The sequence below is a fragment of the Cyanistes caeruleus genome, chromosome 23 (genome assembly GCF_971803275.1).
Source record: "Cyanistes caeruleus chromosome 23, bCyaCae1.hap1.1, whole genome shotgun sequence".
NCBI lineage: Eukaryota > Metazoa > Chordata > Aves > Passeriformes > Paridae > Cyanistes > Cyanistes caeruleus.
The window spans coordinates 3,744,447-3,770,844 of NC_141723.1; the positions used below are offsets into that span (position 1 = coordinate 3,744,447).

At 49.3% G+C, this 26,398-nt stretch overlaps 1 protein-coding gene across 14 annotated transcripts in view; it reads right to left on the minus strand.

Moving 5' to 3' along the window:
• The window catches only part of GRAMD1B (GRAM domain containing 1B), a 125,208-nt gene that overhangs the window by 10,230 nt on the left and 88,580 nt on the right, over nucleotides 1–26,398 (minus strand). For 5 of the 14 annotated variants that reach the window (XM_086861004.1, XM_086861010.1, XM_086861009.1 and 2 more), the window contains 17 exons: nucleotides 25,220–25,240; nucleotides 21,855–21,878; nucleotides 19,445–19,465; nucleotides 18,492–18,515; nucleotides 11,294–11,378; nucleotides 9,677–9,780; nucleotides 9,459–9,554; nucleotides 9,070–9,150; nucleotides 6,327–6,442; nucleotides 5,750–5,906; nucleotides 4,954–5,143; nucleotides 4,018–4,161; nucleotides 3,321–3,439; nucleotides 2,006–2,148; nucleotides 1,325–1,428; nucleotides 381–584; nucleotides 129–219 (listed from right to left, as the gene is read on the minus strand). In XM_086861004.1, the coding sequence (XP_086717130.1) occupies nucleotides 129–219; nucleotides 381–584; nucleotides 1,325–1,428; nucleotides 2,006–2,148; nucleotides 3,321–3,439; nucleotides 4,018–4,161; nucleotides 4,954–5,143; nucleotides 5,750–5,906; nucleotides 6,327–6,442; nucleotides 9,070–9,150; nucleotides 9,459–9,554; nucleotides 9,677–9,780; nucleotides 11,294–11,378; nucleotides 18,492–18,515; nucleotides 19,445–19,465; nucleotides 21,855–21,878; nucleotides 25,220–25,240 (1,724 nt within the window). The remainder of the gene's footprint in view (nucleotides 1–128; nucleotides 220–380; nucleotides 585–1,324; nucleotides 1,429–2,005; nucleotides 2,149–3,320; nucleotides 3,440–4,017; nucleotides 4,162–4,953; nucleotides 5,144–5,749; nucleotides 5,907–6,326; nucleotides 6,443–9,069; nucleotides 9,151–9,458; nucleotides 9,555–9,676; nucleotides 9,781–11,293; nucleotides 11,379–18,491; nucleotides 18,516–19,444; nucleotides 19,466–21,854; nucleotides 21,879–25,219; nucleotides 25,241–26,398) is intronic. The other 9 variants (XM_086861006.1, XM_086861001.1, XM_086861011.1 and 6 more) reach the window with 5 other exon arrangements.

Here is a 26,398-nt window from a genome sequence, read left to right on the forward strand (position 1 = left end):
CATGTTTGGCTAAAACAAGGGCAAAACCACGGGGAGAGGAGAGAAGGGCGCACAGAACTGCAGGAACACAGATAAACCAAAGGTGTTCAATGCTGACTGGGAGGAAAGCAGAAAAAGTCATCACTTACACAAAGCTGATGACAAGGAGCAGCTTGGAGACACTCTGCAGGTGGAAGCCACTGGGGCTCTCCTCAGGGATGTGCCGTGTCTGAGTGGAACCTGAGGAGATGGGGAGAATTTGGGATGGGAAACAGGGCAAGGCAAGCCCCAATCCTTTCCCCCCACCTCCACCTCACCCAAACACCCCCGACACATCACAGCCCCTCTGTGACAAAGCCCCTGTTTGTCCCCTCAAGGCTGTGGGGTTTGCAGCTGCTCACCTGCCACGTGCTTGATTCGATGGGCAACCTCCTCATCCGTGGGGGTGGTGACGGGGCTGAGCACCTCCTCCAGGTGTGGCACCCGCAGGTGGGCGTGGGCGCGTTTCCGCCGGCGCACCGTGGATTGCTTGCTCACCTTCTCTTTGGGGGATTGTCTGTGCACCTCAGCCAGGTATGTGCTCTCTGTTTTGGTCAGCTCGCTCTCTGCAGCACCAAGGGGGAGCGTTAAGAGGTGGGGTTTTGAAGAGGGGGAGAGGTTTAACCCCTCTGCTGTGATGCTGATAGGATTTCAGCTTTTCTGTTTCTCACACATCTGTAATCCTGCCATTCCTCAGTGTGTGACTCCAAACTCCACACACACTGGGAGCTGCTGCTTCCCCACTTTGGGCACACACAACAATTCCTCTCCAGGCCTGGCAATCAAGGACACCTCACTGCCTCAGGCCCCCAGAGATGGGAACAAAAGGGAGTTGGGGGCAGCAAACTTGGGGGAAATTCCTTCATTCCCTGCAGCTGGAATTGGGAGATGAACCCCCAATGTGCAAATGGAACAAACTGATAAAAGTGTGAAACCTGTGAGCCATGGTCCATTTTGGGTGCAGCCCCTGGGGGGCTTTGTCTGCCCTAAATGCACCTGAAGGCCTTCAATAAATAGAATTGCTTTTTATTCCCTTAATTTTGTCTGGCCTCTGTTTTTACATAGCCCAAAAAGGCATCAGCCGGGCCAAAGAGGCTGGCAGAGTTTGAGAGATTTGTGCTCCACATTACTCGCAATTTTTATTAAAATTTGACCTTAAACTGCCTGGCAGGGAGCAGGATCTGATGCCCTGATTAATTCCAGCAGGTATTCTGGCTGTGGTAGCCCTTTTATGAGCCACCGGAAGGCTGGATCCTGCTGTCCACTCCCAGGGAAGCACGAGTGCCACTGTCACTGCCACTCTTACCCAAATGACGGAAATAATCTTCCAGGCCACTCCAAAAATTCTTCTCAATGAAGGATTTCACCAGCCCCCAAGGCTGTTTTCTGTAGCGTAATTCCGTGGAAACCCTGTGAGGAGAAAAAGGTCAGTCATTCCCCTGGGTTTGCTTCCTGGGGGTGATGTCAATTCACAGTTTTTGTCAGTGTAAACCCAGGAAATAATCATGTCCACTGTTATTTCTGGAATGGTCTCAGCCCTTGATGTGTCCAGAGGAGAAGCACTGCTGGAAAAGTCCTTGCAAAGGCAGGAAGGGCCTCTCCCAACAGAACTCCACGACCATTTGGATTATCATTATTGAAGTCACACGGATACAGCTTTGCCCAGTACCCAATTCCTCTGCTTCTGCCCCCAAGCACAGCCCCAGGAAGTTTATCCTGTTGCTTATCACAGCCTGCAGTGATAACAGGCTCTGCAAACCCCAGCATCCAAGAGAGAGGCACGAAAAATCTGTAAATCCTCTCCCTGATGCAGCTCTGCATTGATGCCAACCCAGCAGGTGAAAATCCTGCCCCTACTCCTCCTGACAGCAATATCCCAACAACAGGACAAAGAAACAACCCCTTCAACCCCTCCTAACACACCCAAACAGCAAAACTCCCTCCCCAAGGTGCCTTTTGCTCATCAGGAACTCCCCAGGAGAGGTACCTGAGTCGGCTTTTGTTCCTGGCCACACGAGTCAACGTGTAGCGGTTAATGGTGTAGAAATAATCGTGGTAGGGGACGTCGTGGGTTAGCACCTCTGCATCTATGACATAGCACTCGCTCTCCTGGCTGGCTTTGTACATTGTCTGCAGGAAAAACAGCGTGCAAGGCAACTCTGAGCGTGGCTAGGACACAAGTGGCACCTTCAGCAGCGCTTTGTGAACAGGAGACACCCCCGTGGCCCAGCCCTGCCCCTGCAGCTCTGCTGTGAGCAGCTCACCCCGAAGGGAAGGCAGAGGAAAGCAAGGGTTTCACCCAGATGCTTCTGTTTTAAAAGGGCAATCAGTTCCAGCCTCCAGGATTTTGTGTCAGAGGTGTTACACACCACGTGGGGAGACCTTCCCAAGTGGGACCTCTCTTCTGGGGTCTGGCTTGTCAGGGACCCACCTGAGCTAAAATCAGAGGTTTTAGAGTAAATTCTAGCTAATAGATCTTCTAACATAAATTATTCTGTGATTCTAAACAGAATAAACATCACTTTATTCTTTTAAGAGCTGCTGATGTGCTTTTCCCTTTGCTCCAGAGCAAACCCCACCCAGAGGACAGACAGACAGACACAGAGAGTGTGCTGCTCCCTTTGCTCTCCCTTTTCCTTTCTGTTCCCTGCACCTTTCCTTCTCTCCAGCACCTTTCCTCACACCCTCACAAGTCCCACCTTGCTGCTGGCATCCTCCTCTCTGAAATGGGGTGCTCAGAGCCCTTTTCCTGGCTCCCTCCTAGCAATCCCTAAAGCTCACTCTCAGTATTTCCCCTCGGCCACATCTCTGGACGTGGAAAGAGGCTTTTCCTCCCTCTCCAGCTGCAGGTTCTGCTGGATACAGCCAGCCTGGCTCCTCCCAGTGCACTGCAGATTTTCCCTTTTTTGCCTTTCTAAACAGATCCTCTCACTGTCCTCAGCACAGTAAAAAATCCACAACACCCTGCAGAGCTGTGAGGAGGACTGGCAGTACCTGACTTCCTTGAGTAGTATCTGCTGGGCTGAGCACAGCTCAAAAAACACCATTTTGGGCCAGAAAAACAATTGTTAAGAAGTGCTGCCTTGCTCACAAACTCAGCTGCTTCTGCTGGGGAATTTGTGGTGCTTCCATTGCAAGTGTAAGATTAACTATTCATGGCTGCAGTGGTACTGGGCAGCAAGGTAAATCAAGGAAAAGTGAACAGAAAAATGGACAGGGACAATGAAAACACTCTCAGGACAAGAAAATAACTCTCAGAGCAGTTTCTGCAAGCACCCCAGCCCTGCTCCACTGTCCCTTACCTGAGTTTCAGTGACTGTGGCAGTTTTGGGGGCCAGAGGGTTGGTGAGGGTGATGGTGTACAGGATCACTCTGGTCTGATTGCCATTTTCTTCCTTCTTCCAGGGGTGAAAGATAATATCTGAGAGGACAAAACAACATTCCAGTCAAGTAACTGGGGAGGGATCTCTGGTCAGTCCCCTGGGGAAAGGGATAATCACATAACCAAGCTGGGGATGGGATTTCCTTCCCTTTGGGGAGCCTGGCTGCTCTAGAGCTCAGTGTGAAACTAAGGGCTCCTGTGCCAAATGTGAATATTTTCCCCTTTTTCAAGTGCAGGGAAAGGGAGATGGGGATTCATCTCCTCCAGCAAATCTACAGTTAGAGGGAAAGGAAGACTGACATGCCAAGGGGTTCTCTCTGCAGCTCTGTCCGTGCCATTTCAGGTGTGGAGCTGGAAGAGCTTTTCCCTCACACTGTTCAGCCCTGAACAGAGGATCAGGCCTTAGGTGATGATAAAAAATAAGAAAATTGACTTTTTCCATTAAAAAAGCTGTTCCAGCTGTTAGAAAATGAAACCAGATGGGCACACAGCTCCTGCCTGCTTTTGGTTACCGCCAGCACAGGCCACGCTGTCCCAAAATGTGCTCAGAATGTCACCTGAGCAGAACAAATTCCACCTCCACAGCCCCTGTGGCAGCCCCAGCAGCAGCAGCTCACCAGAGAAGCGGCGCTGCTCCATGAAGTCCCTCTGGAACTGGGAATCAGTGAAGAGCAGGTCGTAGAGCTTGTCCACGCTGAAGTTGAACACCTCGTTCACGTACTGGCGGCCGTTCAGGTCCTCGTAAAACGCTTGGACTTCCCCTGTGGGGAAAGAGACCCTCAAGGTCCAGCCACGACCCTCCAGGAGGATGAAAAATGTGCTTCCACAGCACCAGGACCTCAGTATTTCCAAAGGAACCTACAGGAGGGACTTCAACCCTTTTCCTGCACTGGTCCCAGGGCACGAGTTGGGACATCAGAAGGGATAATTAATTACACAGCTTATTTTAGGGACATAATGATGCCTTAAGTTTTAGCTTTCATATTTCTCAGATTCTGCCCAGCCCAGTGTGCAGCTCTGAGCCTCACATGAAGTGTCAGTGAGCTCTCTTCACAGAGTGGGCAGACAAAACAATTCCTTTTCCAGCTTGATACCAAGGACAATTGTTATGAGTTCCAGGCCCAAAAGCAGGAACAGCGCTGGGCTGGAGAGAGAAAACAAGGATGGGACTCCATAACCTGCAGCTGGGACTGGACAATTCACCCCAATATGCAGATGGACCAAAACTTATAAAATGTGAGATCTTGTGACCAATCATCCATTTTGTGACCATTTTTAGGTCCATCTTGGGTGCAGCCCTGGCCAGGCTCTTGTAGTGCCCAAGGTGTGTCCTTTAGGGCCTTTCAATAAATCCCTGCTTTATCCTGAAATCTGTCCAGCCTCTGCCCTAGCTCAGCCTTCCCCAGGCATCAATCCTATAACGTTTAGGCACATCCTAAAATTTAAGCACATTCACTTTCTGCAGAAAAGGATTTCAGAAGTGACCACTCCGTTCCCTCCCAGGGAGGGATGGGATAAGGCTGGAAATGGCCCTGATGGAATTCCCCAGGTACCTTCATCGTGGGTGTCTGAGGAGTCACTGAGCTCAGTGGGAATGTCTTCGTTGTCATTGAAGTCCAGGGAGGGGGAGTTGACAGGGCCAATGATGTCGATCTTCTCTCCCATGATGTTGGCAATGCCAAGGTCTTTCTCCACAGGACTCTCTGCCACTGCCTCCTCCTCTTCTGGGAGCACTCCATCGAACTGCAGCAAGGACAGGGCACAACAAGGGCAAGATCAGCACCTGGAAATGGGCTTTATTGCAAAAAAACCACACATCTGTGAGCCAATTTCTGAATATTTGGCCTTGACATATCTGGAAATTAAATAGAGAGAGGAGGACAATTGCCACACAGTGTTTGTAAAACATCCCCTCAAAAAAAATCAGTGTTCAAGCTTTGGACACCACCAGGGTTTTTTCTCAGACAATCACAATATTGTCCAACCCTGCTTTTGCTCCTGAACAGGCTAAAACAACCAGAGGAAACATCTAAATGAGGTCTGCTCTGCCATAACTCCAGGAGGGTACACACTGGGAATAACCAGTGGAATATTCCAGGAATAACCACTGGGAATATTCCAGGGAATAACTGAAGGCAGAGAAGAAATCCTAACCCAAGGATTATGTCCAAGACTTTTCACCCAGAAGTATAGAAAGGAAAATGTTCTTGCTGCTGAGAGTCCCAGTGACAAAAGGACTGAAATCAGCAGCAGTGGAAGAGGAGCTGGAGGATGAACAAACCTCCCACCATCCGCTGCTGGATTTCAGGGAAAACAAATTCCTGCTGCCAGGGGAGGGAGAAAACTCACCGAGGCTGGGGCTTCACTGCTGCCTGTGGAGGTCAGGGTGCTGGCAGTGACAGATTTCTTTGGCAGCTGAGGGCTGGCTTCTGGCTTGGCCTCCATGCTGCTCTTGGAGGAGCTGTCGTTGACTTCATTCTCCTCCACGGGGATTTCTTCGCAGTAGCTGGGACGCCACAGAGAACACAGGTTTTTATGGTTACCCCTCTCACAACAGCTACAGCTGGACACACAGAGCAAGTGAGAATGTTTCTATGAAGTTTCCAGGCTGTCCAGAAGCTCAGTGCAGGAGAAAGCAAGCCCCAGTTTTCTGGGTGTTTACACAAGGACTGACAAGCATCAGCACTTTCTGGCCACGCAGCTCTGCCTGGCCCCGTGACTTTGGCATTTCTAGAACTGCTCAGCTGGCTCAGCAGGCATTTCAGTCCCTCCCAGCTTCCATGAGGAAACGCTCCCCTTCCAGCTCTTTAGGCCCCACACGCTCCAGAGCAGCCGGATGCCAGGATGTGTGAGGACAAGCAGCACTCGGAGGGGCTCAGCTCATCCTGCAGCTCCCTCCAGGCACAGCTCAGCCCTCCCCACTCACCCCATGGTGTTGAAGTCATCATCAGGAGGCACGTAGTCTTCATCATCACTGGTGAGCCCCAGCTCGTTCCCGTAGCACTGGTGGACAAAGTGCCAGAGCTCCTTTGGGCACAGAGGCTGCAGCAGGGGACACACAACATCACAAGTTTACAGCCAAGAATACCAAAATACAGCGAAATTACCATTGCCAAAGGGTGTTCCTTGCCCTGAAAGGAGAAGTGAGAGATTCTGATCCTTGAGGTGAGGGCCCTTCCGTGGGCTCAGCTCTGTGAAATTCCATTTTATGGAGTTTATCATTATTTATCTGAAATTACATATTTTTTTCTAGATATATATATATTCATACATCTATAAATTAAATATTAAACATATTTATAGATATATATTCTATATAACAGATATATTTATATATTAATATATATTGTATGTATATGCATAATATATAATATATAAAAATTATATAATATATTTTATATATAATAATCATATATATTTAAAAATATAAAATATATATAAAAAAATATTTAAATACATAGTTAAATAAGTTATAAATGTATATAGAAGATATATATTGTATGTATTCATATATAAAATATAAACATATAAATTCTATGAAGATATATTATCTTTATTATAGAATAAACATGTCATCATATGCATCTTTATATTAATATTAATAATATTAATAACTATTATTAATAATATAAATATTATACAATAAATATTTAATAATGTAATAATATTATTAATTATATTAAGATTAGTGTCAATAATAAAAATAAATTAATAATAATGATAGTGATAGTGATAGTAATAATAATAATAATAATAATAATAATAATAATAATAATAATAATAATAATAATAAAAAATAATCTCTGGCCTAGAGATGATGCCCCCATTGAGCACAAACATGTCCTGTCACCAATAATCCTCCACCAGCAGCCCAGGTTCTGCCCCAAAATCTGACATTTTGATTTTTCCATGCCACAACCTCCTGTTACTTACAAAAATATCAGCAAGCTACAGCCAGAGCAGCACATGGATGAGATTTCCCACTGCTGGAATGCACTAATGGAAGCCCTAAACCTGCATTTCCCTCCACAGATACTTTTCCCACCTCTTCTGCTGTGCCTCCATTTAAAATCTGCTGCTCCACCAACCCCAAAACCTTATGAGGTTTTTTTTGTCCCCTCCCTTCAGCTTTGTTTAAATTAAAGCTGCCTGAAGAATCCCAGCTGCAGGGAAAATGATCTAAAACAGCAATGAAAAAAAAAACCACATTTCCTGCTGCAGTTTGGGATCAAAAGGAGTTTGTGTCACCAGACACCCCTGTGAAAAGTGAAAAAAGTGAAAAAGAGAAAAGTAATTATCCAGACCGTTGAGAAAAGCCCAGATTTTAGGGATGTGGGTCAGTGATCACCACATGATTCTGACATGAGGCCCTGAAAAGTGGGGCAGGAAAACTTGTGATTTAAAGATGTGGTACAGGGATGAAAGGGGATTTTCACCCATAAGAAACTTATGACCAATGACAAAGATTTCTTGGTAATGAGGGGAAACAAATCCAGTGAACTTTTTCTGAGTTGCTGGCTTGAATTTCTTCCCATAGTCACTGTGTGGAATAAGGCAGGAATTTTTTCATCTAGCTCCCCACAGCAGGAACTGAAAGCATGGGGAAAAAAAAAAACCCTCAAATGAGGAATTTTCATCCAGAAAAATCTGTCTGTTCCTCCTCCTTCCCACACACATTAACTCACATCCATGTCTTATCAGGAAAACTGCACTCAGCTCCTTCCCCCCTTTTCCTGCCAGCCAGGGATCCCACATTTGGAAAAAAAGGAGCTCTGGAAGTGCTTCCTGTGTTTATCTCTGTCTCAGCCTTGACCTTGAGACCAAGGGCACTGAATTTCCTTGGGAGCTTCCAAAGGGCTGCTCAGGTTACAGCCTGCCCCAGGCAAGGTGATCCTTTCTCCTCCTAAATCCTGCCCCGATTTGAGGACAGGCTATTCCTGCTGCCTCATTCCTCCAGCCTGCTCTGAATTCCAGCCAGGCCACCCCGAGGTGCTGTAACATCAGGTTTGCTGCAGCAGGGAGGCCAGAAATACCCTCCCCACTGTGGAACAGATACTCAGATCAAATACAGGATTTCCAGGGCCTCTGGCATGGCAGGAGCAGATTTATTTTAAAATCCAACCCCACTGAGCCCTCAGCCAGAGCACTTTGCACCCACAGCTGCTCCCACTTGGATTTGGGATGCCTTGAACTCTCATTTTCTGTCCTGTCTGGACACCCCACGCTTCTGGAGCACAGATTTGCTGAGAGCTCTGCCTGCACAGTTATTCCTGCTGCTTTTTGAACTGCTTTCTTGAGGGCTGCTCCACTGTGGAATTGCAAACTTCAAAAAAAAAAACTTCCCTCCTGAGACCTTGATTCCTCAACAGAGGCAGAGTGGCACCTACTGTGCATGTTTTACCCCAGAAAATGGGGGATTTACCCCAGAAAACAGGTGATTTACCCCAGAAAATGGGTGACTGACCCCATCAAAAAATTCTCTGCAAAAAGAGGGAATTGCATCTGCAGTCATGAACCTGCTCTGCCTAAACACTTGTGTTTAATGTCCCTACTCCCTAAACACTTGTGTTTGGTGTCCCTGGGTGTTTTTTTCAGTCAGAAGTGATGTTCCTGCCCATATCCATCACCACCCTTCCATCCCAGCCCAGCCCTGGGGTTTCTCTCTGTACCTTGTCAAGCAGAGCATTCTGCCAGAGTCTGAACATCATCATGTACGTCCTGTCTCGAGCCCCAAAGGAAGTAAAAAAGTGCTGGATGGGGAGAGAGGGAGAGAAAAATCAGTTCAGAAAAAGCCAGAAAATAGGAGAAGAACACAACAAGGCTGTTTGGGGTCACTTTCCAGCTGGAGTGAGCCATCCATGCAGCACAGAGTGAAGCTCATGGAGAGGCCAGTGGCTCTCAGCAGGGACTGAGCACTGACACAGTCAGAAAACCTGGATATTTCACCTGGCCCCCACATCCGAGCTCCAGCCTCAGCCCAGCTCAGCACAAGCCCTTTTCCCAGTTTGGAAAAACCCCCCACACACTCCCAGCCACACAGGGGTGGAGGTGGAGGTACCTTTTCAGTGTCAGTGCAAACTTGGATGGCGTTGGGAATGAGCCGTGCTGTCTTCTCCTTGGTCATGGAGCAGATGTCCTTCAAGCGAACTGTCAGCTGCAGCAGGGGGGGAGAACACCAGGAAAGGGAGGAACTGGTGAGAGAGGCAGCAGGAAAAGCCCTTCCAAAGCAAGCCTGAGCACGATGCCAGGTTTAGGGCAGCAGAAGAAGAGCCTCACCAGTGTCTCCCAGCGGAAGATGTTGCTGTAGAAGCAGATCCAGTTCTCGGAGAGGTAGAGGCGGCCCTGCAGGAGGATGTCTCGCTGGAGAGCACATGAGTAATCTGTGGGAGCACAGCACGTGGTCAGTGAGGAGCACAAGCAGCACAAAATGCAACTGATGCCTTAAGATTTTTGCCTGTTTTATTTTTATTTATTTATTATTTTTCAAATCCTGTGCTGAGTTAGTGGATAACTCTAAACTCCACATACAATTCCTCTGGGCCTGGAACTCAAGGACACCCAACAGCCTCAGGCCCCAAAAAGTATAAACAAAAGTGAACTGGGGAGGAGCAAACTGGGAGTGTATGACTTCATTATCTGATGTTATAACTAAAGAATTAACCCCTGATATGTAAAAGGAACAAATTTGTAATTGTGTGAAAAACTTGTGACCATTGTCCAGCTTGGGTGCAGCCCCTTGGGGAGGCTTTGTCTGCCCTTAATGTACCTGAAAGCCCTTCATTAAATACATCCACTTAATAAATAAATGCTTTTAACTTTGGCCTCTGCTCCTAGGTAAGCCTGAAAAAAGGCATCAGGACAGCTGGAAGGTGAGGATGAGCAGCAGCATCAAGAGAAACCACTCAACACAGCCAGGCAGGGGCAGGGCCAGGGCCAGCTGCTGCTGTTTCCTGCAAGGGCATGTCACAGACAATCTCTCCCCCTGGCTGCTGATCCTGCCACTCTGCAGCATCCCACCTGCTATTGCCAGATTTAATCTGTCTTTTCCTTTCTGTCACTGTGCATTTCACCCCCAGTTTAAGCATCCCAAACGATTTCTGGGGCACAGGAGGGGATCACCAGCCATGGAAGACACAGGAGCAGCTGTGAGGGGAGGTTTGGGAAGGGCAGTCATGTGTGAGCAGGGATGTTGGGAAAAGGGAGGAAAAAGGGAAAGAAAAAATCACATCATTCCCCACCAAATGAGGAAAACCCATCATAAAATGCAAAATCCACTGGAAATGGGTCTGTGTCTGGGAATCCAGGCAGACAGAACAGGTTTGTTGTCAGTGGCAGTGTCTGGAGAATGAAAGGAAGGAGGGACTTTACAAACTGTGGGGTCTGCTGGGAGACAAAACGAGCACGGAGAGATAAAAGAAACAACAGGAAGGATCCCACTGATTGATGACAGGAATGAGGGATTTGTCTTTATAAACTGTGGGTCTGCTGATGAACAGAACTGGATACTGAAAGGTGAAAGGAACAATGGGAAGAAAAAAAAATTCCAGGGGAATTCCATTGATCGACACAAGGAAAAGAAAAGGGGGGGTACATATTAGAAGGGGTCTGTATTGGGTGATTTGGGAAGTCTGGACCTCTCAGGTATATCAGCAAATGGGTGAAGAGAGGGAAATGTGACTGGGAAATTGGGATAAAAAGGAGGCTGAATCCTCCAAAAATCTGAGTGACCCCACAGGAAACGCCTCTCCCTTTATTCCAATAAAGCTCCAGCACTCCTCTGTCTCCTTTCTGGACATAACCCTCCGGTGTTTGTGCATGAATTTTCCTGCCAGGAATGAAAACGTGGATGGATCTGTGCTGCTCTCCTGCCCAGAGCACAGCAGCTGCCCTTACCTACGATGAGGCGCTCCGTGTCCGGGAGCTGCTTGAAGAGTTTCCTGAAATCCTCGTTCCGCTGCTTGTACGTGGGGCTCAGCACCTGCAGGCAGAAGGGGCCTGGTGAGGAGAGGGGCAGCCAGGGGAGCTGGGGCACGGCGTGGGAGAGACGGGAACACCTCGGGTGCGGGAGGAGAAGGGGGTCAGATGCACTTACAGAGAGCCAGGAGCTCCCATCACAGCCCAGCCATGGGATGGTTTGGGTTTAGTGCAGGCAGGAGAGGAAGAGGAGAACCTGACTTGGAAGAGCAAGTCCAGGCTAGAAAGGCTGCAGCCCTGCCTGCAGAAGCAGAGGAATTCTCTCTGCCTGCAGCCCTACACTGACGAGAAGCAAGGTGTGCTCTGCTGGCATCAGACACCTGCCAACCCCAGGAACGGCACAGCTAGCCCAGAAAACAGGGGGTTCATCCCAGAAAAGGGGGGATTTACCCCAGAAATGGGGTGATTCAGCATAGAAAATGGGGGATTTGCCCCAGAAAAGAGGTGATTTACTCCAGAAAAGGGGTGATTAACCCCAGAAAAGGGGTGATTCAGCACAGAAAATGGGTTACCAAAGAAAACAGGGGGTTCACCCCAGAAAAGGGGGGATACCCCAGAAAATGGGTGATTCACCACAGAAAAGGAGTGATTCAGCCCAGAAAATGGGTTACCACAGAAAAGGGGTGATTCACCCCAGAAAATGGGGGATTTGGCCCTGCCAGAGGAGCTTGAGCACCCACTGTCACCCAGAGCTCAGGATTCCCCATTCCCACCCCTCTCCCCACCAGGCAAACACAGCCCCATGTTCTCTCAGGGTCAGAACACTTCAGTGGGGCTCCAAAAATGCTCTCCCAGGGACTGAACAGTGTCCTGCACTCGTTTTGTGTCCTGGCCTCGGGAAAGGGCTCAGGGAACACGAGGCTGTTGGCTGGAGGGAGATCTGGCTCCTCTCTGGGGTTCATGATGTGACTGTCCACACCTCCTACACCCCGTGCCAGCTGCTCCTGACAGCCACACCACCTGCAGAACAGAGGCAGCCACAAATTCACATCTCCCAGAGAATCTGCAATGTTCCTTCTCCCACAAATGGGGAGAAGAAGGCACCTGGGGTACAACCTATTCTCTTTACCCAACAATCCTCCTCCAGAGGCACTGATCTCCCAGGGCAGAAGGCTGGGAGTCTTCCAGCAAGGGCCCCAAAAATCTGAGATTAGAGAAGGCAGTTTCTGCTTCACAATGGTGGTGGAGTCACAGGGGTGGGAGGAATGCTGAGTTTATTTAGAATTAGCCTCACAGCGCTGCCAAATGCTGTCAGATGGCGGCAGATTTGATGTTGGTTGTCAAATCACAGACAACCCCTCGCCCCCAAGAGCATTCCCTGCTCCTCACAGCGACTCAGTGGACTGGAAACAGAATATTCCAACGTCAGCTCGGCACTTCCGAGCCTTGCTCCAGCCCCGTGGGCCCAGAGGAAGGGATCTCACTCCGAGTAAAACCTGCCAACCAGCAGATGACAGAAATATCAATTTAACTTACCAAACTCCCAGCCTGAACATCTGGAAAAGATCTTGGACTGAAATGGGCTCCAGCAAGAGCCCAAGGCCAAGATTTCCAGGAACAAGCAGCCCGGATGGGGAAAGGGGATTATAACCCCTGCAGGGCTGAGCTTTGGGCTCAGTGCAGCCCTGCTCAGCAGGAACCAGACCTGTCCTAGCAGAGGCTCTGCTCAGCCCCAGCAGCTCTGCCAGGGTGCAAACAGCTCTGTTCAGACACTCACAGCGGGGATTTCATCAGATCCAGGGCTGGCATTTCCTCGAGAGAAGTCCACAAGTCCCTCCAGGTCCCACCGCAGCCACGGCAGCTCTTGATCCAGGAGCAGATCCCAGAGGGAGCCGCACTCCAGCAGGGAATCCATCTCCTCCCCTCAGCACTGGCACAGCTCCCCGTGTCCACTCAAACTCTGCTTTTCCTGCTCCTTGTTTGTGGCCAAAGAGGTGCAGCAGCCTGGCAGGAGTTTAGGTGCCTTCCCCTGCTTTCCTGCCCACATCCAGCTCGTCTGAGGCAGCCCCGGAGGATCTGAGCGAGGATTTACCCTCCAGAGGACTTTTCCCAAAGAGGCTCATGGGGGTGATGGTGCTGGCAGGCACCCTCTGTGCTGTCCTGCTGCAGCCTCAGCAGCTCCTGGCTGTGGGCATCCCCTGCAGGAGCAGGGCAGGTGTGTGCAGGTGTGTCCCCCCAGCAGAGCCGGACCCAGCCCCGAGCGGCTCCGGCCCCGCTGCGACTCACGCGGCTTCCAGGACCCGCCGGGAAGGCAAACAGCTCCGAGCTCGGCTTCTCCCCCTCTTGGGGAGCAGAAAAGCGGCGATTCTGACTCCTCAGTGCCCACCCCGGGCTCTGCCCTGCAGTCCCTCTCTGCTCTCGGTGTTTCTCATGGAAGGGGAAGATCCCAAAATGACTGGCGCACGCTTGGAGTTCCTGGAGCTGGGGAATTCTGGCGGCCAATGCCCTGCAGTAACCCAGCCCTGCCTCCCAGCAGATGTTTCCTGTAATGGAAAGTTGCTGGACAGAGTGTGCTGGGGGAGGCGTGAGGGGAGCCAGGACACACCGGGATGGGGGCCCCTGTCCCCGCGATCCTCAGCGCAGAATTTGCTCTCCCAAACACAGCTGGGAAGGACTGGGCTCCTACTGATCTGCCCACACCGACTGGGACAGCAAATATTTCTAATATTCTAATATTTAGAAAAATATTAGGTATTTCTGATATTCTAATATTTAGAAAAATATTAGGTATTTCTAATATTTTAATATTAAGAAGCACCTGAAAGAGACAATTGGTGTCTTTTCACTGCTCAGGTCAGTTAAAGGAAGAAGAAAAGTACCCAGGCACGTGATAGATAAAAATAAAGGATGTGGCTGGGAGGAACCAACCATGGGAGACCCAGACAGGCAGAAATCTGAGGGGCTGCACCACTCCTGGGTGCAGCTCTGAGCCCACTCTGCTCAAAGAGTGTCTCTTCTCGAAGAACAGTGTTCTCCAGGATTCATTCATTGGTCAGGACACTCTGGAAATGAAGGGATTCCTCCAGGGAATGAACTTCCTGCACGTCCAGGAGATTGTTTGGGGTGCTGGCACTGCCTGTGTCCCCCTGCTCTGAGTGCCAGCCTCTCCAGCTCCCCGCCCAGGTGTGGAGGTGCCCAGGTAAATGCCCACAGCAGGGCACTTATAGAACATAACATATATAAAATAACACATATAAAATAACACCAGATCTGCTCAGCTGCGAGCAAACACTGAAATAAACCCCTGGTTCTTCCAGAACTGGGCACACAGCTCTCAAAAAAGCACCAAGCAACCAAGGCAGCCCCTGCAGAGGCTCCAGGCCAGGGCTGCTCACTGACAAGCTCTGCCTGCTCAGCTGCACCCCAAAACCATCGCTGCTGCTAGGGAGCACAGAGGTGTCTCCAGTCAGCACTGCATCCATCTGGTGAGGGAATGGTTAAAAATAAACCTTTCTGTAGCCTGTGAAGGACAAAGAGTTGGCATTACAGCCACCTGCACTGCTTTGCTGGATGCCCCTCTTGGCTGGGAACTCTAAATGGGATTAAGGAAAAAACCCACCCCCAGGCACCTGCCTTTGCAGAGGTGAGTGCCAGTGATGGGAATTCTTTGCAGTGAGGAATTCCCAGTGATGGGAAGAGCTGACCTGGAGCTGGAGGCAGCAAACATTAACTCCTTGTTAATAACATTAACAAACATTAACTCCACTGCAAACAGAGGGATGGGACAGGACAGCAGTGCCAAGGTGGGGGAATTGCTCCCTGGGGAAATGGGGACACAAGGGCCACTCCCCAGGGTGACATTTCCCTGTTCCACACAAACAAATCCCCCACGGGAATCTTAAAGCAAACTTTGCTGGAGGATGGGACAGGACAGGGAAGTCTGAGAACACAAAACCTGAGGAATGCTGAGTTTTGGACAGCACAGAAAGCAGGGAGCAGAGATGGCAGGAGCCACAGGGGAGAGGGGAAAGGAAAACCGCATCTAATTTTCACGACTGATGGACTTTTATGATATATGCTGCTTCTGGAAAACCACTGGAATAAACAGAACACGTTCCCTGCTTGTGTGGGAGAGTTTAGACCCCGCTGACAGCAGGGCTGACAGGAAAAACCAGCAAAGAAAGTGGCCACCTGTCCAACAGCACCTCCTCTAAAGCCATTCTGGTTGCTCAGATTTTCCATCTTTTTCCTTTTTCTCCCTTTAAAAGTGAATGAAAAGCAGAGGAAGATGCTTCAAAGTAATCACTGGCCATCTGGGCTGGAAAACGGATCTGAGTTCATCATCACACGAGCTTGCACCAAAAGCTCACTGCTAATTCAGTGCCTCTAGAGCCCAGCAGCTCAGCCAGGCTGGGAAACCACACGCTGAGGTCATGGAAAATCTGACAGGATGAAAAGCACCTCAAAGGCAGGGAGTTAACATTGCTGCAGAAATAACTGATGAAATGGTTACTGGGAGTTAAAAGATGATTGTGCTTATTTACAGAGAAAAGGGCTCTTCAACACCTCACTCACTCCTCAGGACTGGATTTTTGCATTAAACTCCATTCACATGATTGCTGCTGCTGGGGGAGGCTCAGCCTGACACCCCTGGGAAAGGTGTTCCTGATGATCCCCTAAAAACATCATCATGTTCCTGATGATCCCCTAAAAACATCATCATGTTCCTGATGATCCCCTAAAATGAGGCATAATTCTCCTATGCCTTTATAGGGAATGTTTTATTCCTTCCAGCAGCTGAATTTCCTCTCCACTGTGGTACCCACGAGGTCTCCAAGAAAACACCCAGCACTCTGAGACCAGCCAGGGCTGATTTCTTATCAGTCTTGTGATGTCTGGTCATTCTTCAGAAGCTCAAGAGCTGCACAGAGTTCCCACAAAGGCCCTTTGCAGCATCACCCTCCACCACAGATCCGCAGCCAGCTCCTCCTGCACAGGCTTTCCCTGCTCTTTTCCCAAAGGAAAACCATGGGCTCTCCCCTTTACCTGCCTCCCCACTGGCATTTTGGGTTTGTTTTTGAGACTCTGAGCTCCTGCCAGCCTGAGGGCTGCCCTGTGTGCAGAAATTTGTTTGCAGAGCTGCAGGAGCTGGGTTCCCGTCCCTGCAATCCTCAGCACAGACTTTGCTCTCCCAAATACGGCTGGGAAGGACTGGGCTCCTATTGATCTGCCCACACTGACTGGGACAGCAAATATTTCTAATATTTCAATATTTAGGAGCACCTGAAAGAGATAATTGGTGTCTTTCTACTGCTCAGGTCATTTACAGGAAGAAGAAAAATATTCAGGTGTGTCATAGATAAAAATAAAGGAATACAGAACAAGGCAGACCTTGGGATGTAAATGCTAAAGTGGAAACCTCATGGATTTAAATCTCACCTCTATACCTGTGTTTCCTCTAACTTTTCAAAATCATCTTATTCATTCTCTTTTCCAGAGCATCCTCTGGATTCTCTTGGTGCCTGGTGCTGAATTTAAGAAGCAAGCCTTGCTACAGAGCAGCAGAAATGCTGCAGGATATTGAGACACACACCCTAATTTAGGATCAGGGAAGTAGAAAATTCACAGCCCAAGTGAAACAGAATGAGGCAGGAAAACCATGGCAGATCTGCCAGTCTCAGGGCCCCAACTGAGACACAGAAATGAGAGATTTCCACACTCAGAAATGGGGCCCTTTGCCCAAAACCCAGAGAAAAGGAGAAGGATAGAGATTTTATCCCTGGCAGCAAAATATCTCCAGTATGTCTCTCACTTTAATGACATCTGCAGGGTGACAAATGCCTTCTCCCACGTGTGGAGTTGCTGACACCCCACAGACAGAGCAATTCCTCCTTGGTGTCCTCAGGGAAGCCAAACACAAATCTCCCAACCTCTCTGAGCACCTCAGGGGTACAGAGTAAGGCACATCTCTGCCTCAGCAAACAAAACTACAAAGGAAGTTCAGTTTTAAGGTCTGAGGTCTATTTTTATAAATTATTTTAAAATAATAAATTCATTAACATTAATTCACCATGCAGACACACGCAACACAACTGATGGTTAAACCACGAGTGACCAACACATTTTTCCCCCCTAAAAAACACAATATTCCCAAGCCAAAGTCTCCATGTACACAATTCCTCACTAAAGGCATGAGAAGCACCTCAGGGATTTTTCCTTTCCACTGGAAAGCTCTTCCACCACGAGGACAAGAACACAAAGCAAACCCCAAAAAGTCTGAGTGCATTTATTCCCAAACTGGGGTTCTCTTCTCAATCTCACAGTGCACCTGCACCAGTTTGCATTTGTCCTCTGCAAAGCCAAGCAGAGAAAGCACAGCCAGAGAGAGGGGCAGGTCTGCCAAACCAATCCATGACCTCACTTCACCTCCTTTTCCTCCCAATTCTCCACGGGGCAGGGATGACAATCCCAAAAAAGCGCTGGTGGGATCGAATGGAGAACACACAAGGCAGGAGAAGCTGGTGGCAGCTTAAGGAAAAAAAAAAAAATAGAGAAAAAGGAGTCCAGGAGAGGGGAAAGGGAGGGTTCCAACTGGCAAAGAGGAATGCAGTGCTCCAGAGACAAGAAGACCAGTTAAAAGCAGCAAAAAAATGAAGCAAAACTGGTGGTGCACTGCAGATCTTTGAGGGCCATGTGCTGTTTGAGGCAGGGATTGTTTTTTGGGCTGGGTTTGCACGGTGCCTGGCACACAGAACAGTGTGGAGGGTGTTTGCTCTGGGCACGGTGGGGTTTGTGTAAAATGGGAGTGGGGGGAAGCCAGCAAAGGGAATTGTGAGGTTTCATGACGAGGCAGATTCATTTCTAGAGCTGCTCCCAGAGGGGAGGGGAATGGAGGAATCAGAATGGTCCAAATGGCAGAGAAATCCTGCCTGGAAGGAGCTGGCAAAGGGCAGCTCTATCAAGGAGATGCATTAGCAAATTTTTTTGGGAAATTACACTGCCAGGTAGGACTGACTGACTTCCTGGAGTCTGTGGCTCAACCATATTTTCACACTGCTGCTTTTATCTGGCCAGAATGTCTCTGCTAACTAGAAAATGGGTTTGTTTCGTTTCGTTTACAAAGGAAAATAACGGGGTGGGGTGGGGAAAACCACAAAAAAATGCAGCCAGTGCTTACTCTCCGGATGTACTGTCTCTCATGCTGAAAATATATGGAGGAAAAACAAGAGAACAGAAAGATAAGATAGAGAGGACATGAAAACACAAGAGACCCACAGAAGCAGAGCACAGCAAAGCACCATGCAGCAGGGAACGGAGCTCAGCAGCTACAGGCAGAAGCAGTAAGAGCCAAAGTCACCTCTAGCCTGGTGACACAGTCAGGGTTTGGCAGCAGCCAGGTCAGGCCCAGGCATCTGCTCAGTCCTTATCTGCCACTTCTCCACCAGTTTGGCCCACCCTGGTTTGTGTTTTATTCTCCAAGGTCCCTCTGTGCCCCTGAGAGCTCGTCCTGCCCGTGCTGTGCCCGGTGCTGCTGGCACCCAGCGGGCTCCTAACTCTGCCTCTCCCCTCTGGCAATCCTGACCTCGCTGTTGCAGCCAAAACCTCGCATTTCTGACAGCTGCAGGAGCTGTGCCTGACCAGGGGTGGCTGCTGCATTTGCCTATGGCTGCTTCAGAGCCTCGACCGTGCACAGGTGACGCCGTGCCCAGAGCGGGGCCGCTCGTGCTGGCAGAAGGAAAAAACACCAAGGCAGAAGCAAAGGGTGGTTGGTGTTTCTCCAGGGTCGGTAGAAAATGATTCCTCTGTGGCCCCTGCACCGCCCTGAGAGATGCAAAGGCTTTGCAGGGTGGCAGCTCTGTCTGTCCCCACGTGTCCCCACATCCCCCGTGCTGAGCCAGCAGGGCTGCGGGATGTGGGGAGCAGCACCAGAGTGACCCAAAGGACAAAGCTCCTGCTCTCTGTCTCTGGCATCCCTTCCCTCAGGATGCCAGGCCTCCTTTGCCAGTGCTGAGCCATTCCCAGCTCCTCCTGGAAATGGTCAGAGTGCCCCGGTGCCCCTGCAAAGCCCCTTTGCACCTTCCCCCCGCCCAGCCCCAGCCACCCAGGGACAAGAGAAACGGGAGTACTTACATTATACCAACTCTGGCTTTTCTGTAAGGACAAAATAAAAGAGAAGCATTAGTTAGCACAGAGATCTTAGGATCAAAAAGAAAGAGGGACAGAGAAAGCAGGTCCAATCTGGTTTGGATCATTAGTGGAGTGAAAGTGGGATTAAACAGAAGATTTCAATGGATTTCACAGTGTGGTCTAACAGAGTTATCCCAAGAGCAAGGGACAAATCCAGCAGCAGGAGTCTGGAACAGGAAACAGTTCAGGCCAAGGTGTGCAGATCCACATGCACACACAGACATGCTGCCAGCTTGTCTGCAGACCAGCAGTGCCAGCCAGCGACAGAGGAGCTCATCATCATCATCATCATCACCATCATCACCATCACCATCACATCATCACCACTTCCAGCCACCTCTTCAGGGGCTTCATTCTTCCACTGGCCAGGTGGCAAAACTCTCACTGTCCTGGACAGCCCCCCAAGCACTGCTAAGGGCAAGGACACAGCCCAGCTCACAAAATACAAATGTCCCAAGAGTATTTTGAATTTCAGAAGGGAGACACAGGCACACAGAGCCAGGAAAAGTGCTGTAGAGAATCCCTACAGAAGCTAAGCAAGGGAAAAAAAAAAAAAATAAAAGGCTAGGATTTTTTTTTTTCAGCATTTCAGTGCACAGTGTTTTGCATCATCTGCACCTGTGATTTTCTTTATATATATATATATTTTTTTTTCCATCCTTATGGCATTTCAGATGGTTGGAGAGGACAGGCCCCATGTCACACTGGAGCACACAAAAGAGCTGGCTCAGCTTGGAAAGTCACGCTTGGCAGTTTTCAGCTGGAGGTGAGGTTTATCTTCACAGGGAGAGGAAGAAATGAGCTTCCCTCTCCCACTCCAGCCAGGCTGGCTTTCCATCAGCAGGACACTGGGCAGAGCTGCCAGGATAAACAGGAATCCCCTTTTTTGGGGGGCATTTCCCTCAGGGCAGTGAAGCCTGGGCGCACCAGAGCCTTCCCCACAGCTCCAGCTGTGCCCCTCTCCCAAACACTTCCCATTGGTGGGAGCTGAGGATAACACTCAAGGACAGAAGCAATATTCCACTGCCCTTCCTCCTTTGAAGCCATCTTGCTCCTGACCTTGGAGGATTTTCCAGGCTTTGCACTCGGTTTGGAATAGGAAGGGAAACATTCCGTGCTGTGCCTCACCGCAGAGGCTGCGGGAGCTTCACTGGGAATTCCCTGGAATATTCACAGGGACACAGAAAGTGCCTGTGCCCACCAAGGACACACTGGGTGCTCTGCTGCAGGAAAGGAGGAGAAGTGTTAATGAGGTCAGATTGGACCAGAGATTTCGGTGAAGATACAGGGGCTGCTCTGTTCCCACCCCTGGATCTTCTGCTCCGAGTTCCCAGCCACAAAACCTCGCTGGATCCCACTCTTGGAGCCAACATTTCTGAAGGATCTGTTGCAGAGCTCCCAGACTGTAATGAAAAGCCCCACACTAACACAGTACACAGGCTAAAATACAAAAATTTTACATTTTTTTCCCCAAATCCTGAGGGAAGGAGATGAGCTGAGGGACTGAACACAGAGTATGGCTCATATCTCACACCCGTTCCTCCAACCAGAGGAATTTCCTCTTACTTCCCACTCCTTTCCATACTTGGCCATACCTGATCCATTCATAAAGGATTGGGTTGAAGTCATCCCTCCCTGCAAGTAGGACGTGGAAAAAAGCCTTATGCAACCCAGTCTACACTAAAAAAAGAACCAGGGTAATTAATCTGAACCGTGCACACAGCACCTTGTCCTCAGGAGCACAGGGCCTGAGATAGAGTGATTTTCCTGCAGATTTGTTTTGCCATCTGTCTGCTTTAATGAGCAAAAGGCGTAGCTCAGAAATTCCTGGGATAAAAAAAAAACAACCCCTCATAATCAAACTATAATTGGCACAAGCACAACAGAGGCACTGCTGTCACTGTGCCTTCTCAATCAGGGTGCCCATGCTGTGGTGTCAGCACAGCCCAGCAGCATTTCATCTCTGCTGCATTCATTGCAGGAACTGTATTTTTTTTTCTCTCCTCACACTTGAATTTCCCTGAATCAAGTGTCATCTATAAAGGAGCTCGGCAAGTTCTTCTTTAAGCTCTTCCACACAAAAAATATTACAGTGACATCCGTAATTATGCTGATGTCCGTGATTTTAACAACATACTTAATTATACCAACACTCAGACTTTGTCTTTTGCCTCCACCAAGTTCAACAGACTTGTCCAAAGTCCAAACAACCTCAGCCCTTAAATCTCTCTTCTATTTTATCCTTTTTTTAAGCTCACTGAGAGGGAGATGCGAACTGTGAAAATCAAGAGGCAGTAAAATGGAGAGGAGGGGGGAGAAAAAAGAAAAAGAAAAAGGAAAAACATATTCTTACTTTGAGCAGGTTAAGTCTGTCATACTGGAAAAAGAAACCATAAGCATTAGAACTGAAAAGACAAAATAAATAAGTAGCAGGAGGAGGGGGTTGCACACAGACAGGGAGAAGATGGGACTGGCTTGCAGAGACGATGCTACAGGAGCACAGAGCAGAGCTCGTGGTTACAAGGGGGCTGTAACCAGGAAGAGCTTTGGAGGAATGTGAAAAACGGGATATTTTCTCTAAGCCTTTAACTTCTGCCTCTAACCAGTCATGATTTAGTGCCCTGACACCTGCATGCTCTGCTAGGGAAGGTTACAGCTCTGCAGGGCACACGGGTCACGCACAGAACACCCCCAGAACTCCACCCAAACGCTTTCTACTTCTCAGCATCACTGGCAGCAGCACCACAACTCACTCCTTGCTGCTCCCAGGGGAACAGAAACCTTTTGCCAAGTGAATGGCGTGCCACAGAGCTCTAGGAGCATCCCTAAATCCCCTTCACACCTGGGGAAGCAGAGGCACAGAACCAGAGCCTGGAGCAGATCCCAGAGCCCTCTCTCCTGATCTGTGCGCTTGCAAAAGCTGCGCTGCCCACCCGGCTTCTAAGTGTCCAGAACTCAAGGAAATTGATGGAATTTATTCCCCAGACCCTCACCCCAGCCCCAAAGGATCAGAATTTCATTGCCTACTACCTCGAGGGGGTTTGTCCCACCTGGTGGGAGGGGTGAATGAGAAGACACAGCCAAACTCTTCTCATCGTGGCACACTGGGAGGACAAGGTGCAACAGTCATAAGCTGCAGTAGGGGAAATTCTACTTGGAGAGGAGGAAAAAGCCTGTTCACAAGAGTGGTTAAGCACTGGAGCAGAGGCCTGGCCAGGCTGTGGGATCTCCAGCCTTGGAGGGCTGTAAAATGTGGCTGGACAAGGGTTTAGACCAAGCTGATTTAACTCTGCTTTGAGCAGGGGCTTGGGTGAGAGACCTCCTGAGATCCCTCCCCACCTAAACTGTTCTGTACCCCCCAGGACCTGCACCAAAATTCACATTTTCCCCCTAACTTAATGTTAATCCTCAGCATTCACCATTAGCTACGGGCATTGGGAAGAATCTAAAGGAAACCACTTTTATCCTCGGGCAAGAGCAAAATAGTTAAAAAATACATATTTCATCGTTGGCTACTAGCAGAAAAAAAAAAAAGATGAGTTTTTCTTGGGTTTGGAAAGCTCTCCCAAAAAGCTGACTCAGACCTTGGTCTGTGGCACAGATCAAGGTGGCAAAGGCAGAAAGATTCCCTTGGGATGCAATTCCAGTGCTTAAAAACTCCTGGCGGAGCACTCCCTCTGACGGCAGCGCTGCAGCACGACAGAACAGCACAGACAAAAGAGGGCAGGGAACTCAAGCAGATCTGTCAGCAATTGTACCGACACAGCAGCAAACTCATGGGCTCAAGTTGTTCCACCTCATTAGCCAGACAGGTTGGGAAACCAAACCATTCTTCCTGCAGGAGATGGGTGGGGAGAGGAGAAGAGGCTGAGAAAGGAGAGTTTAAAATCTTTGCCCTGCAGCTTTTTGTTCCTAACCTCTCCCTGTATGAGCAGACAACAGAATCATCTGCGTGGGAGAAGCAGGGGGTTTAATGCCTGGAAATTCTTCATTTGTGCCAGAGGAAGCAGCTTGTGGAGCACAGAACAGAGCTCCAGGCTGCACACTCGATGATCCAGCTCAGAATATTCAGTGTGAGCAGGGCAGGAGGCTCTGACAGGCTGCTGGGGGTCCTGCCCAGGATCCCCTTCCCTCTGAACTCAGCTGGGCTCCACTTCCCTGCAGTTTCTCCAGGTGCCTCACAGTGGTTGGGCTTTTCCCTCTCCGAGGGGCAGGGGCTGGCTGCAGGCACCTGACAGCACCACTGCACACTCGTTTTACACAGACATCCCTCTGTTCCAGGCTTCTTCCCACCAATCCCTCTCCTAAAACCCTCTGCACCTCCAGCTTCCCACAGCCTGTGTGGCCCACACACCTCTACTCACCAGCAATCCTGTCAGGGCTCTGCTACTCCAGACCTTCCACAGCACTTCTTTCACACCTCACCTTGAGACTTTAGTCCCCCCTTTGTGCTCCTTTGCAGTTATCCCAGCTACAGACACCAAGCACAAGACAATCTGCCTAAAAAAAAGACGTCAAGAAGCTTCCAGCAGACACCAGCAGATCATGCAAGGTCAGGCTGGTCACAAGGACCACGACCAAGGGAAGACGTGAGCCAGCATTGCTCTCTGAGAACTTGCCTAGAAGGAAACCTGAGGCATCCACTGGGGAAAGGCCAAGACAAGGATTTTGTGGATTTCTGTGAAGCCATCCAAGCCATTCTGCTTTCATCAAGTGGAAATGCCAACAGCCTGGCACTTTCTCCAACAACATCCCACCTGCGTTTCTGATTTTTCCACTCTTCTGAGGGTAGCACAGAGGTGTGAGATCAAATCCCAAATGATCTTATCTCCAATTCAAGCACCCACAGAAGGATCTTCCACTTGTCACCTCTCAGAGCGAGCCCATGAATTCTCACAATTCATTTGGGACAGGTCTGTTCTACCAGGTTCAAGCTGGGTTCATTTGAAATCACTGATCTTTAATATTTACATCACACAGGAGAGCGTGCAAGGGCAGTAAGCTGAGATCACTGGCCACAAAAATGCTATCCATCATGAAAAGCAGGGATGAAGTCATGGAGAACAACTCTCCTTTCTGAAATCAGGGAGGAAGAAGACAGGAGAGAGAAGGGATCATGGTTCTGTCCAACTCCAGTGTCGCCCTGAGAATTAAACATTCTGATCTTGTTTTTATTGTTTCTAGCCACTTTCCCAGGAAAGTAACTATAAACATAGGTGTTTATACATTCCATTAAAGAAATGTCTTTTGATGGACATCTCCCACGACCAGTGTGGTTGTGGTAACCTGACTATCCAATCCCTGGCCGTTGTGGAGAATCTATAAATACTGACACCAAGAATAAATCACACTTTTTCCTATCCCACATTGAGCTGTGTCTGTGTGAATCATTTTGTGTCCAGCACTCCAGAGGATTTCTCCCTGGCAAAGACAGCAGCTCACTGCAAGGGAGAGGACTTAAAGGCTGATTTGGAAGCAGCTGAAGGGGTGTGATGAACAGGCCAGTGCTCAGGCTGTGTGAGCAAATATCAGCCAGATGCCAGTGATGTAAGTGAACCCAGCTTCCAGCTACAGGCACGGGGCTGAGCTCTTGCTGACATTCTCACAGCCACAGCAGGAGAATGCCTGACTGGGGTCAGCACTCAGCACCACGGGGACGGCTTCTGAGTGATGAGACAGCTCTACAGTGGGGGACAGGAGAGAAAAAAGAAGGCTTACTTTGGAGAGGCGCTTGTGTGACTTAATCGGAGAGAAAGCATGCAGGAATGAAAAGAGAGAAATTAGGGAAAGAAGAAAAATTACCTCGCAGATCAAGAGAAGGAAAACCCACACACCCAACAGAGAGCATTTTACCCCCTCTTCCTTGTGGAAAGCACCAGGAATTGAAGTTAAGCTTTAGCAGTCACCGTGTTGGCAAAAATCTCACTGCCATGACTTTAACTCAGAGCATTTTGAGGGCCAGGGCGGTGCAGCTCCTCTCTGTGGTTCCCCCTTGCCAAGGAGCCCATTTCCCTGCGAGCATCCCCAGCGTGGCTCTGAGCACAGCATGCCCTGCACCCTGCCTGCCTCCCATCCCATCCCACGGCTTCCTTTTGGGAGCACAGTGCTGGCAACCCCGTGCTGAGGGTGTCACCAGCCCTGGGACGGGGTTTGTAGGTCACTGTGTGCACAGGAAGCCAGGCTGACCTCAAGGGCAACCTCAGAACGCCAATGATTCAGCTTGAAAAACCCTTTCCCCCCCTCTTTTGAACTCCCAGACTCCCCCCCGTAGTGGTGAGAGATCAGAATGTGGGCCACCGAGTCCTGCTCCCTCTGCTGAGTGGCCACAAAGGGGAGGGGATGAGGATTTCTTGTCTGTGACACAATCCAGCAGTTAATCAGACAAAGAGCTAACAATTCATTTTACACAAGCCATCAGAGTTCTGCCTGCACGATTATTCAGGCTGAAACATCTCACTTCAAAAATCTGGGCAAACACAAGCGCTCCTGACAGCTAACACATCCCTGATGCCAGGGTCAAAGGTTTGTTTGGTACCCCAGGCTCTTGTTTCACCAGCTCCCACTGCTCACACAAAAACCTACAGCCAAACCTGAAACCAACTCACTCTGCACAGCAAAGACAAGGCTGTTTCTAATATGGCCCAAAGACACAAAACCTGCCTGGGGAACATATCAGCTACCCTGGGCAAGCCAGTCATAATAACACTGCAGCCATGCAAGGAATGGGCAGAGGGCTGCAAAACTGATTCTGTGACATCTGAACTGATCTCAGAGGGCTTGGATGGGACTGGGGAAATGCACAGGCCCTTCACAGGGGAAACCTTATTTATTTCATGCCCCTCCACGATCCAGGTGATAAAAAGTAATTGCCCCAGCCAGTTTTCAAGGTCTTTCTCA